General features: G+C 44.6%; 1 protein-coding gene across 1 annotated transcript in view; it reads left to right on the top strand.

Moving 5' to 3' along the window:
- The first annotated feature begins 2762 nt into the window (after positions 1–2762).
- The window catches only part of SYT17 (synaptotagmin 17), a 72346-nt gene continuing 61682 nt past the window's right edge, over positions 2763–13426 (top strand). The window contains exons 1-3 of the mRNA XM_078773587.1: positions 2763–2778; positions 2884–2906; positions 3006–3214. Of these exons, the coding sequence (XP_078629713.1) occupies positions 2763–2778; positions 2884–2906; positions 3006–3214 (248 nt within the window). The remainder of the gene's footprint in view (positions 2779–2883; positions 2907–3005; positions 3215–13426) is intronic.

Here is a 13426-nt window from a genome sequence, read left to right as displayed (position 1 = left end):
GGAGCATTGTCCAGGAGCAAGAGAACCTTGAACGCAATGTTTTTGCGCACCATGTACCTCTCCACCTGAGGGACGAAACAATTGTTGAACCAGTCCAGGAAGATTCCTGCTGTCACCCAGGGTGTTGGCCCTCCAAAACACGGGCAGAGTTTGCTTGTTCTTGCCCTTGAGAGCATGCGGGTCCAGGGAACGGTACAACATCATGGCTATCAGCATGAGGTCCCCTTATGAGTTTGCACAGAGGAGAAGAGATACCCAGCCGGTCCTTGGCAGCCTTGAATCCCAATGCTGTCTCCTCGCGAGACTTCGAGATTAAAGTTCTCGTAGGCATCTTTTTCCAGAAGAGACCAGTCTCATCAATGTTGAACATCTGCTGTGGGAGGTATTCCTTCTTTTCAATCAGCCTCGCGAGTTGAACAGGGAATGCTTTTGCTGCCTTGTGGTCCATGGAGGAACGCTCCCCTTTTCACATTTTTGAGACAGTACTGCTCCTTGAAATGATGGAACCATCCCCTGCTTGCAGTGAATGAAGTCGCGCTGCTTGTACCATCATCGCTTGGCGCATCACTCGTGCTGGCACCACCCGCGCCAGACAGATGATCGTACATTTGTTTGGCCTTTTCGCGAATGGGAGGTCCACTCAAAGGTGTACTTTTCTGCATGTTGTCCTCGATCCATATGCTGAGAGCCTTCTTGAGTGACCACCTTCGTACTCGATACAGCACTCATTGAAATACTCTCACGAATCATCTTCTCGTTCTTCCGTATGTAGCGGACGGTGGATTTGTTGATGCCGTAATGCCTGCCCACAGAGGCCGCACTCTCTCCTCTCGAAAGCCTGTCGAGCAGCTCCACTTTCTAGCTCAGGCTTATCACTTTCTTCTGCCTCTTGGTAGTCGACACATCTCCGGCACTGGGCTTGCGCTTGGGAGCCATTATTGAACGATGATCAGAGCAAGAGTCAAAAACACAGGTCGAAGTAACGGGACGAGAACAATGATCTAAATCGAGCATAGTCTGTATATGAAGGATTGAGAGCATTGTGGGTATTGATCCTATCTGCTAATTTCAATACATAATAGATTTAATGAAGCATTTGCATTCTATAATTTGCGGGGTTGACATGTTTTCATAACTGATGGAAGCGTTTTCATTGTGTAACATCTCTGATGATGCTTTACCGTAAATTGCCAGCTGTAATATATTTGATGAAGCGTTTGTATTCTATAATTTGCAGAGTTCACTTGTTTACACATCTGGTGGGATATCCCGTGATGCTCTCGATTATAGTCCAGCTAAAATTTGCGGCTGCAAAAGCCATGAAAACGTATATCACACAGCAGGTCATGCTCACGTCAAAGATGTTTTTTTGCGTATGTCCACCTGATTTTTGCATGGCTGGTAAAAGATGGGTTTTATATATGTGTCAAGCTAGCGGCTCGTAAAAAAAAAAAAAATCGCGCCCTTGAAAAACTGCGAATTTGTGGAACATGGCCACGAATATGGAGGGCAAACACCGCAATTTCGCAGAACACAGCCGTGAAAAGAAAAGAAAAACCGCGAAGTTGCGGGACATTTTTCCGGGAATAGAGAAACATGTTGCATTTTAGCAACCGCAAAGGTTGTATATGTATATATAATATGTCGTGTGTCTACCCTGTAGTGAATTCCTCAGGGCGACAGAAAACGACAGCTTTCACCAAACCAGCATGAGAGAGAGAGGGAGAGAGAGAGAGAGAGAGAGAGAGAGAGAGAGAGAGAGAGAGAGAGAGAGAGAGAGAGAGAGAGAGAGAGAGAGAGAGAGAGAGAGAGAGAGAAAGAGAGAGAGATAGATAGATATATAGAGATATAGAGATATAGAGATATAGAGATATAGAGATATAGAGATATAGAGATAGAGATGCGTTCGCTTCTACCAGCCAGGAACAGAGAGAGAAAGAGATAGAGAGAAGGAAGTGTGACTGCTCCCACCAGCCAGGGACAGAAAGAGAGAGACAGGGAAGTGCGACCGCTCGTGATCAAGCCCAGAGCCGGGACCAAGAGAAAATGCGACTGCTCACTATGAAACCCAGGACCAAGAGAGAGAGAAAATGGCGATGCCCTGCCTTTTTACTCCTCGGTCTTGAACATTCTCTCTGATGTCACTCATGGTCCAATCACCAAGCGTCACTCGCTCAACTCATCGTTCTTCGGGGTGTGGCGTCACGGCGACACTTGGCGCTATCGAGAATATTCGCTGTGTGGTGTCAGTAGTTGTGTACGGATCCGGTTGGCGATTGCGTTATTTAATTTAGGTGCTGATTGCATGGCTGGTGGTGTAAGTGTCATAAGAACAAAGGGAAAAACTACAGATGCATTTACACACAGAAAATGTACCCTTATACCCTAACTAATTAGCATAGTTCCACCCCTTGCCATGGAGACACATAACGCTTACACGGACATCTGGGCCTAACTTAGATATATGAAGGTGGCTACATGGCATATGGCGCACACTAATCTATACAATACTATCTGGACTAAGGTATTTCATTGCCTACCCCCATACATGTAACAATATTAATCGGGAGCATTCAAAGCAGCATGGTGTTGCCTTATACAGCACCCAGGTTCAATTTTTGGTCCAATTGTAAAAACGTTGGATTGGATTAATTTGAAGCAGCTTTTACTTCATAATGTCTTCTCTCCGAGGAGCGTTTTTTGTGTTTCAGGGTGGGACAGACAGACAAACAGCATTAGCCTATTGGATATATAGATGCTAAATGGCAAATACCTCAGGCAAGGAAACAGAAGGATGGAAGATGGGTGTGTAGTGTCTTTTTTTTCTCGTTGTGGTCTTTTTCTTAATTGTGCTCATTGTTCTGTATTCATGCTTTCTAAAAGGACAGTTGGAACCAAAGGAAGGGGTAAGAGCCTTGGTATTTGCACCTCATTCCTTTCAACACCTGCTTGTATATTGTCCGGTATACCCGTGATTGCATGACATTTCTCATATCAATCCTAAGGTGGCAGGCAGCACTCTTCGAGCCTTTGCTTCTTCATGTTGGTTCTTGTCGCTCTCTCAGGGTCTTGCGGCACACCTTTTTGACCTGTTGCTGTGTCGCTGGACGTGCCGCCAGTGCTGCCAAAAGTGCTGGGACTGCCTGCGACAAAGCACTTCTGAGGAGGACATAGAGATCTTGGGACCCTTCCCTGCACCACCACCTCCCTGGTTGTGAGTATCTCTCTTTTATTTATGTATTTACTTATGGAACCCTACGAACCTCTTTTTATTGGAGAGAGTCATAGGAAGGAGCAGTTGGAATGATGAGAGCGCCTGGATTTAATAAATAAAAGTAAGTGCTGTGGTGATTTGAAATTGGGCAACAGACATTTATCATTCCCTTATTTTTTAAAATCATTGGTGCTTGAACGAAACATCTTCTGTGAAATTGGACCTTATGTGATAATGGAGATCCCAGCCTTTGCAGCGTTCATTCACAGTATGCGATTAAATATTTGCTTTGCTCAGTTGCCATTTTGTTTTGAAACCAAATCTCCATTTTATCCAATATTTTCATCATACTTGATGGAGGTAAAAACAAAACAACTGGTATGTATATAGTAGGAATTGATGGACACTCACCCTGAAATGTGCACGTATTGGATGACTAAGAGCATCTTCTAGATCCATATGGTTCTATGGATTACTGTGCCCATCATGAGCCTGGCTCACTGCAGATAAAACTGATCGTTTTCACGTTTCTACCCTGAAAAGTCCAACGTCACGGAGTTGTGACGACCACTCAAATACTTTTCCGGCACAGCTGTGCCTGGTACCCAGCACTGTTTGATGAGGAGTGTGTGGCAAACACACCACTGCATAAACACGGAACGACTTTAAACAAAACGTTGATGGGTGTGGTGTCATTAAAAGTCAAAACTGCATTTCGTTAGGTTGCATATACACATGTTTTGATTTTTTTTTTTTTGTATACAGGATCGAGGTTCGTGAAAGAGCTAACACTTATCACACAAAAAATCAAACAGACACACAAAACATATAATAAGGGTAGCAGTAGACAAGATGGGGAGAGAAGGGGAAGCACAAACACAACATTTGAGAGCAGGGACATTGGGAGATCTATGAGAGGGATTGTGGGGAGGAGGCGTGGGAAGGGGGTGGGGGTGGGAGAAGTATAAAACACAAGTACACTGCAAGGACTTCCAGGAAAGAAGTTGGTATTTCAAAAAAGTGGGTCTGGGGTGAAATTATCGGGGGTAGAAAAGATCAAGGTTTTGGATGGGGGAAGATAAGAGATGGTGGTGAACAGCTGTTTTAAAGACCTGGAGGGAGGAGTGGGATTGAAGAGAGTGAGGGAGTTTGTTCCAGAGGTGGGAGAAAAGAGGAATGAAGGAGTGAAGGTGAGCAGAGATTCTTGATTTTGGCAGTTTAACCATAAGAGGGTTGCAGGCAGATCTTATGCGACCTGTAGGAATATTTGGGGGACAGAGCCCAGAGAGAGCTGGAGGAGCAAGGCCGGAGAGGAGTCGGTAGAAGACAGAAAGACCACCAACCTGCCTGCGGTGAGTAAGTGAAAGGCCCTCGGAGTTAGCTTCATCCTAGGAGAGTCCAATGATTCTGAAGATTTAGAAAATTCTTCAAAATTCTGAATTCCAAAGATTCCAAAGAATTCTGATTTGTTGTGTGTTCAGAGATTTGCTTCAAAGTCTGCTTTGGGTTGACTCTTTTTTTTTCTTCGTGTTTTCATTAGCCCACCCACATAATAATGCAAGGAAGTTTAGATGCAGGGAAATGCAGTTCTGCACTTCCAGCGAGGATCTTATCAACTCACAAACACCACAGTACAGCATACATCACATAATAGCACACTCGCATAACAACCAACCAACCGGCCACAAATGAGGGAGAGGGCTCACAATATAGAAACAAGAAAGACGTTGTGCAGAGCACGATACTTGCAAAATCCACCCCACCCCGAAAAAAATGTTGCCATGTGTGCATCAAATTGCCCATTTCTTTCAGATTTAAATTGACGATCTTAATCAATGCTCAGTTCAATGGGATGAAAATTGATTATTTTTCAGATGAAAATTTATGATTTTAGAAGTTTGACCTTGAGTTGACCTTTGACCGTTTGACATGAAAAATAGTATGTTTCCCAATTTATTGACTCAATATGCAAATGCTGTTCAACTTTCAAGTCAATTGGATGAAAAATGACAATTTTAGAAATGTGAACTCCAGATGACCTTTGACCTTTGCGATAAGCATGGTAGGGGGCTCCTTCTTCTGACTCCCCATTTATTAGTCCCCTACCAGTGTACACCGGAGGGGACTATAGGTTTGCACGCCGTCCTTCCGTCCGTCAGTCTGTCAGTCCGTCAGTCCGTCAGTCCATCACGCAAAGAACCGTTTTCCGGACTTTTTTTCTAAACGCTTAATGCTAATGATTTCAAACTTGGCACATGGTTTCCTCATGATAAGTTACAGATCAAGTTCGAACTTCACGACGTTTCGATCATTTTTGACAAAGTTATGGCACTTTGAACTTTGGGAATTCTGATAATTCTGATGATCCTTAACTCCGTGCCATTTTAAGTTTTAATTTCCTTTAAAAACCAATTTCTCTGCAATAAAATTGGACCGATTGAGATCAGATTTTCACCGTAGGAGGGACTCGGTCTGTAGAATATTTTAATGTTAATTATGACGTCACAGGTCACGTGGTTCGGCCGCCATATTGTTTTTCGTGAAAACACGAAAAACCCTTTTTCTCTGCAACGGCTGAACAGATCGAGGCCAAACTTTGCAGGCAGAATCGCATACCCACGACGAACAAAAAAGTCAACGAGCATGACGTTATGCGTCACGTGGTTTCAGAGTTATGACGTTTTTAAGCATGAACCTTTAAAACTGAGCTCCTCCCTCATTTTTGATCCAATCGAGGGGAAACTTCACAGATCTGTTCAGCATGTCAGTCTACTAAAATGTCATTTTGGAATTTGCGATAGGGTACGTGGTTTGGCAGATATCGTTAATGAAACGAAAATATTAAAAAAAAAAATGGATATCTCTTGAATCGCCAGTACCTCAGACCGTGAGTTGGTAATAATTTATATAATTCACACAGTGCAATACGTGCAGGCTGCTGCACGGAGCGACCTTGCGGGCTTATCAACGAGGCGAGGCGTGACACACATGTGTCTCAGCATACCTCAGATCAAGTTTGAAAACCAGCATCAACTGTGCATAAATTTGCATATTCGATCATTTTTGACAAAGTTATGGCACTCTGTTTATTCTCGAGTTCTCCTCAAGCCGCAACGCGTGCCCTCAGCCTCGTCTCGCAAACGTCAAAAGCGCGACAGAGCGAGCTCTTTCAGGAGGGGCGGAAAATTCTTTCAGAATTTTGTTTCCATTGACACAATTCTTCATATCAGGCAAGAATACATTGAATTCACATAGTTTACCAATAAATCAACAATACATCTAGGGAGGTTGGAGTGTCACTTTACCGTATGCTTCTGTTCGTATAATCTGCGTGAATACTTCTTTAAATATGTATCTCATACTCTGCCCTCTTAGCAGTATACACAGTACGCGTCAGGAGTAACCTAGCTTCCATGGTCCGCGGATAACCTGGTCAGGATAACCCGTTCAGGATAACCCGGTCAGGCTAACCCGGTCTCACATCATCCGCGCCCACATTCAACCGTGCATAAATTTGCATATTTAATGAGGTTCGTCTGTCACACTTTGGTTTCGTGCGATAACTCCACAAAACATTGGCTGATTTCAACAAAATTTTGTACACACATGTGTCTCAGCATATCTCAGATCAAGTTTGAAAACCAGCATCAACCGTGCATAAATTTGCATATTTAATTAGATCCGTCTGTTCGTCTGTCACAGTTTGGTTTCCGTATGACAACTGCACCAAACATTGGCTGATTTCAACAAAAGTTTTGTACACACATGTGTCTCAGCATAACGCAGATCAAGTTTGAAAACCAGCATCAACCGTGCATAAATTTGCATATTTAATTAGATCCGTCTGTTCGTCTGTCACAGTTTGGTTTCCGTACGATAACTGCACCAAACATTGGCTGATTTCAACAAAATTTTGTACACACATGTGTCTCAGCATACCTCAGATCAAGTTTGAAAACCAGCATCAACCGTGCATAAATTTGCATATTTAATGAGGTTCGTCTGTCACAGTTTGGTTTCCGTACGATAACTGCACCAAACATTGGCTGATTTCAACAAAATTTTGTACACACATGTGTCTCAGCATAACGCAGATCAAGTTTGAAAACCAGCATCAACCGTGCATAAATTTGCATATTCGATCATTTTTGACAAAGTTATGGCACTTTGAACTTTGGTAGGGGACATGTATTGCAGCGCAATACTCAGAATGCTTGTTTATCTTGCATTCCCTCTTTCCTCATACTCTATAGCCGCTGATAAATGCAATCAACCTCAAAATCCATAGGCTTTTCAGTTGCGACTACCTCTACAACTTGGTAAAGTTTCATGACGATCGGTTTAGAATTGTGACCTGTAGGCGATTGACAGATAAACAAACAGACAGACAGACAGACACAGACAGACAGGGAATAACGCACAAGACCAACCAATATACTTGAAAAATCTTCGATTTTTGCAAGTAACAAGCCAATGTTGTGTCCATTTTCTCTTTCTCTTCTTTAAGGATCAGGTAGGGAAGAGACTTACATGGGGAAAGAGGTGGAGGAGGTGTAGCAATCTGGGCAAAAGACAGCATAGCATCGAGAAAGAGGGATGATATTAAACTCCTTAGACTCCTTTTGACCCGATATACTATTGGAACATACCCTTTAGACCTTTACTCCCCTATAGACCATTTGTACCCTTTGGACAACTTTAACCTCTTAGCTTAGAGTTTAGACCCTTAAGACGTTTACACCCTTTAGGCACCTTCAAACACACACCACACAAACATTCATAGAGTCTCACTGCAATATACAGCTTAGACTACTTTTTCAGCAAGTATTAAATGTGCAAACTCTCTCCACCCAGAGGGAGGGTACCATACTCTGCTAGTATAATTGAAACGTGAATTTCATACTTTTATTGTTACTTTTACATTCCATCCTAATTCAAGATCTACAAACCTGCAAACCCCCTCCCCAAAATGCACAGTGGTAGGTCCAGAGGTAAGCATGGCAAGGGGCTCCTTCTACTGACTCCCCATTTCTTTATCTTTCATTCCCTCTTCCTTGTACTCTATAGCCACTGATAATGCAATCAATTTGTTTGGGGGAGTTGTCGTCACAGGAGAATTGAATAAAACTGAAAACGACAACGTGGACAGCATTTGTTTGAGTACCACGATAGCATTGTTTCAACGATATACACGATATTCAATGGTGTTACCTTCCCTTCTCCTCCCCTCACACTGCCTTCCCTTCTCCTCCCCTCACACTGCCTTCCCTTCTCCTCCACTCACACTGCCTTCCTTTCTCCTCCCCTCATCACACTGCCTTCCCTTCTCCTCCCCTCACACTGCCTTCCCTTCTCCTCCCCTCATCACACTGCCTTCCCTTCTCCTCCACTCACACTGCCTTCCCTTCTCCTCCCCTCACACTGCCTTCCCTTCTCCTCCCCTCACACTGCCTTCCCTTCTCCTCCACTCACACTGCCTTCCCTTCCCCTCCACTCACACTGCCTTCCCTTCTCCTCCACTCACACTGCCTTCCCTTCTCCTCCACTCACACTGCCTTCCCTTCTCCTCCCCTCACACTGCCTTCCCTTCTCCTCCCCTCATCACACTGCCTTCCCTTCCCCTCCACTCACACTGCCTTCCCTTCTCCTCCACTCACACTGCCTTCCCTTCTCCTCCATTCACACTGCCTTCCCTTCTCCTCCACTCACACTGCCTTCCCTTCTCCTCCACTCACACTGCCTTCCATTCTCCTCCCCTCACACTGCCTTCCATTCCCCTCGGCTCACACTGCCTTCCCTTCTCCTCCACTCACACTGCCTTCCCTTCTCCTCCACTCACACTGCCTTCCCTTCTCCTCCACTCACACTGCCTTCCCTTCCCCTCCACTCACACTGCCTTCCCTTCTCCTCCACTCACACTGCCTTCCCTTCTCCTCCATTCACACTGCCTTCCCTTCTCCTCCCCTCACACTGCCTTCCTTTCACCTCCACTCAAACTGCCTTCCCTTCTCCCCCACTCACACTGCCTTCCCTTCTCCTCCACTCACACTGCCTTCCCTTCTCCTCAACTCACACTGCCTTCCTTTCACCTCCACTCAAACTGCCTTCCCTTCTCCTCCACTCACACTGCCTTCCCTTCTCCTCCACTCACACTGCCTTCCCTTCTTCTCCCCTCACACTGCCTTCCCTTGTCCTCCCCTCATGCTGCCTTCCCTTGTCTTCCACTCATGCTGCCTTCCCTTCTCCTCCACTCACACTGCCTTCCCTTCGCCTCCCCTCACACTGCCTTCCCTTGTCCTCCCCTCACACTGCCTTCCCTTGTCCTCCACTCACACTGCCTTCCCTTCTCCTCCACTCACACTGCCTTCCCTTCTCCTCCACTCACACTGCCTTCCCTTCTCCTCCACTCACTGCCTTCCTGTCACCTCCACTCAAACTGCCTTCCCTTCTCCCCCACTCACACTGCCTTCCCTTCTCCTCCACTCACACTGCCTTCCCTTCTCCTCCCCTCACACTGCCTTCCCCTGTCCTCCCCTCACGCTGCCTTCCCTTGTCTTCCACTCATGCTGCCTTCCCTTCTCCTCCACTCACACTGCCTTCCCTTCTCCTCCCCTCACACTGCCTTCCCTTGTCCTCCCCTCACACTGCCTTCCCTTGTCCTCCACTCACACTGCCTTCCCTTCTCCTCCACTCACACTGCCTTCCCTTCTCCTCCCCTCACACTGCCTTCCCTTGTCCTCCCCTCACACTGCCTTCACTTGTCCTCCACTCATGCTACCTTCCCTTCTCAGCTTACACTGCCTTCCCTTCCCCTCCACTCATGCTGCCTTCCCTTACCTCCCCTCATGCTTACCTTCTCCCAAAGCCCCTCATATGTCATATGTCATACCTCTACCCCCCAATAGGTGTCTACGGGTGGTGTCCGGGTGTCTGAGTCGTGGTCCGTATGACCCATTTGAACATGCTGTTCTAACATACCCCATTTCGTTCAATTCTGTACTAATGCCAGCAGACGGGACCACCCCCCATCCTCCCCACTTCCCTTGAAATCCCGCTCCCAAACGCAAGTGCAGAACACTCCCCTCGCCTCCTCGCTCCCTACCCTTCCTCCTCCCCCTTCCTGTCCCCTCACCCCTCCCCTCCCCCCTAACCTTCCCTCTGCCCCCTCTTCCATTAATGTGTCAAGTTTCAGAACAATCAGCTGAGTGATCAGGGGGGAGTAGCAAATATAGCAAAATGGTAACCGACGACTGGATGTATGGACATCCGGACATCACAATCCATTTTATAAATTAATTTCTTCGAGATCAAGATGGCCTATAAATCATTCAACACAAATTAGAAGACTTCATTAAGTGAGAAATGCCTGTTGAGCAAGAAGGTTTCAGAAGAGGAAGGGATACTCGAAAAGGAAGAGCATCAATAAGAGCAAGGTATGAGGCAGAGGAGCCAGCTCAAAGGGGAGAGCAGTATTCCAACAAGCTGCAAATTAAGGCCTTGCTGTTGTCACAAGTTCAGATTGTCCAAGGAAAGACCTTTCATGATGAAGGATGCCGAGTCGGTGGGTGGCTGTCGCTGCTTTGTTTTTGAAATATGGTCTACCCAAGAAAGACCATGCCTCATGGTGAGACCCAAAGGTTTGAGTGACAACCCATTCAAGTGGTTTGTTTAGGAAGTAGATGTGAGGGTTTGCCAGACGGTCATTCGGAGAGACACGGTGACTGTGTGGAATGTGTCAGGGTTGATAGACATATTCCAAGTGATACACTGGAATCCTCAGCAAAGAGATAAGCAGAATTCCCAGGGAATCAGACAGATCATTGATGAAATTATTGATGATCATTTAATTGATGATCATCGATGATCATTTACTGGCTTGCCTACAAACACAAGCTGCTGAATGCAACTACATCACCACAAGGTTCCACGTACCTGGGCCAAGAGGATTGATAAGCTAGTCACCGATAGGATGGGATAAACCAGGGAACGAGCGAGAACAAATTTTGATGAAAGTTTTCCCAGGTGTAATCAATATCAGATGCAGCAGAGATGGCAGCCCATACCTTTTAGGAGAGGAGAGATTGCAGTGTCTGCCAGTTCAACTGTGTGAACAGCCGAATTTGCAGCATTGACGTCGCTCTCTAAGAATAGGCCTGAAGTTATGGGCTATGATAAGAACACGATCTCCAAGAGATGATCTAAGAGAGACAGAGGTGGATCAGTCGAGTAAGTGAGGTTTGTTTGAAAGTTTATCCTTTCCATGTTGAGTAAGGAGGAAATAAAAGGTGCAGAGATCTGGATTGGAAAATTACAAATTGTTTCAGACTCCCATGGGAGTCACAAAAGGCCATAGCTGCAATGTCTGGACTGATTGGTGTGGGGTGCGATAGCCAGCAGGTTGGTGTGGTTGCAGTGGAAATGTCCATAGAAGAAAAACAGATAATTGGAATGGATGCTTTTCATTGATCAATACAAGCGAAAATGGAGGTTTATATGGATTCATCATCATTAGAAAAACATTGTGCACTTGCGAAGAAGCATGAGTCATGCGGGTCTATGGGGGGTTTTTTGTGAAAAAGTCATTGAATGTTTTCTTTTTAGTTTTCAGTTGACAAATAGAGAAAGATGTACTTTTAAGCGGTGAAGCCGCTTTCATATTTGGTTTTGTCCTTCCTTCCACTGATCCATTTAGTCCGTAAAAATGAAGAAGAGAAGAACCTTTCTAACCCACCATGTTTAATTCCAAAGGGTTCTAAAGTGTAATTCCAGAAAGTTATATGGGGTAATTCTAAAGGGTTCTAAATGGTAATTCTAAAAGGTTCTAAAGGGTAATTCTAATGGGTTCTAAAGGATAATTCTGAAGGGTATTTCTAAAGGGTTCTAAAGTTGTAAGCATCTGGAAGTCCTGTAACTTGCAGGATTTGCACACACACTGCTAAATTTCACCGCTTCCTTCGGAAACGCGTGCAATTTTTTAAATGAGCATGAGAGGAGCAAACATTGCTTAGAAGGAAGGAGGTAATGTGTAAAGCTTAGCACTCACAAGCACAGGCATATCCAAGGCAGAGACAAATCTACACTCAGAATTGATATAATACAATCAAGTATGCACAAGAAGACATTTGAATGGATTTACAATTTAATTAACACAAGTTATAACACATATCACTCGTTAGACAAGATAGAGTGACAGTAAGGTACACTAGCTTTTGAAGGAGTTCTTAAGAAACCGAGTAAAACACGTGCATTCATAAGGAAGCCAAGATCGGATAACCTTGAAGGGTGTTAAAACACCTGCTCAGAAACTTTGAGGGTTTTGTCAAAAAGAAACAGGTTCAGAAAGTACAAAACTACTTTACTCTGGCCTCCAACTACCATCTCCCTCCCCCCCCCCCCCCCCTCTCTCCCAGGCCCCGCTCGTTTCCTCTATTGTATGAGGCATTTAAGGTCTGAGCACATGTGGCCTCTGTTAGTCCATGATGAAGTCCACTCTGGCTGAAAAGTTGGACCTGCTGAGTTTTTGTCCTTTTGACCTTAAAAATTGAACCAAATTCAAAAATGTTGGCAAATCCAAAATAATTGTTACATATTTCATGCATCTCCCAATGTTGATGGCATATACAATGTTTGATTTTTTAAATGTTTTAAAAAGTGCTCGTAATCAAATTTTTTAAGTATTTCACCTTTTGACCCATATTCCCAAGGGGTGGGTCCAAAAATTATACTCTTCTCGCACCTTTGTGCCAAATGGTATCATAACTAGCAAATTTGGTGAATTTCTGTGCAACCGCTTAGGAGGAGATAGTGTGACGGACAGACGGACAGACAGACAGAGGGAGCCGATTACAATATCCCCCCAATTTGTTTTTCATAAAGCGTGGGGATAATAAATAAAGAAATGTAAGAACATACATAATATTTTGCTGAAATAAGAATAAGAAATTCTAGTGATAGCAATTAAATTGTCCACATGCATGAAAATAACGACCAATATTTCCAAAATGGACATGCGTAACCTGTGACTACAGTACTAAGAAAGGCAAAGATGAGCCTTTGTTCAGTGACACAATCTCTACAAAGTAGTGCTTACTCAGCTTTTGCAAGTGGGGAGAGAAGAGAGTTGACCACATCCTTCTTGGAAAAATCCCAGATATCGAGGCAGTTCATTATCAAATCGACAGATCTTAAACACGATAGCAAAAATGAATGGTC

Source organism: Myxine glutinosa, chromosome 3 (genome assembly GCF_964187855.1).
Source record: "Myxine glutinosa chromosome 3, kmMyxGlut1.1, whole genome shotgun sequence".
NCBI classification, from domain to species: Eukaryota; Metazoa; Chordata; class Myxini; order Myxiniformes; family Myxinidae; genus Myxine; species Myxine glutinosa.
This window is presented reverse-complemented; position numbering and strand designations above follow the sequence as displayed.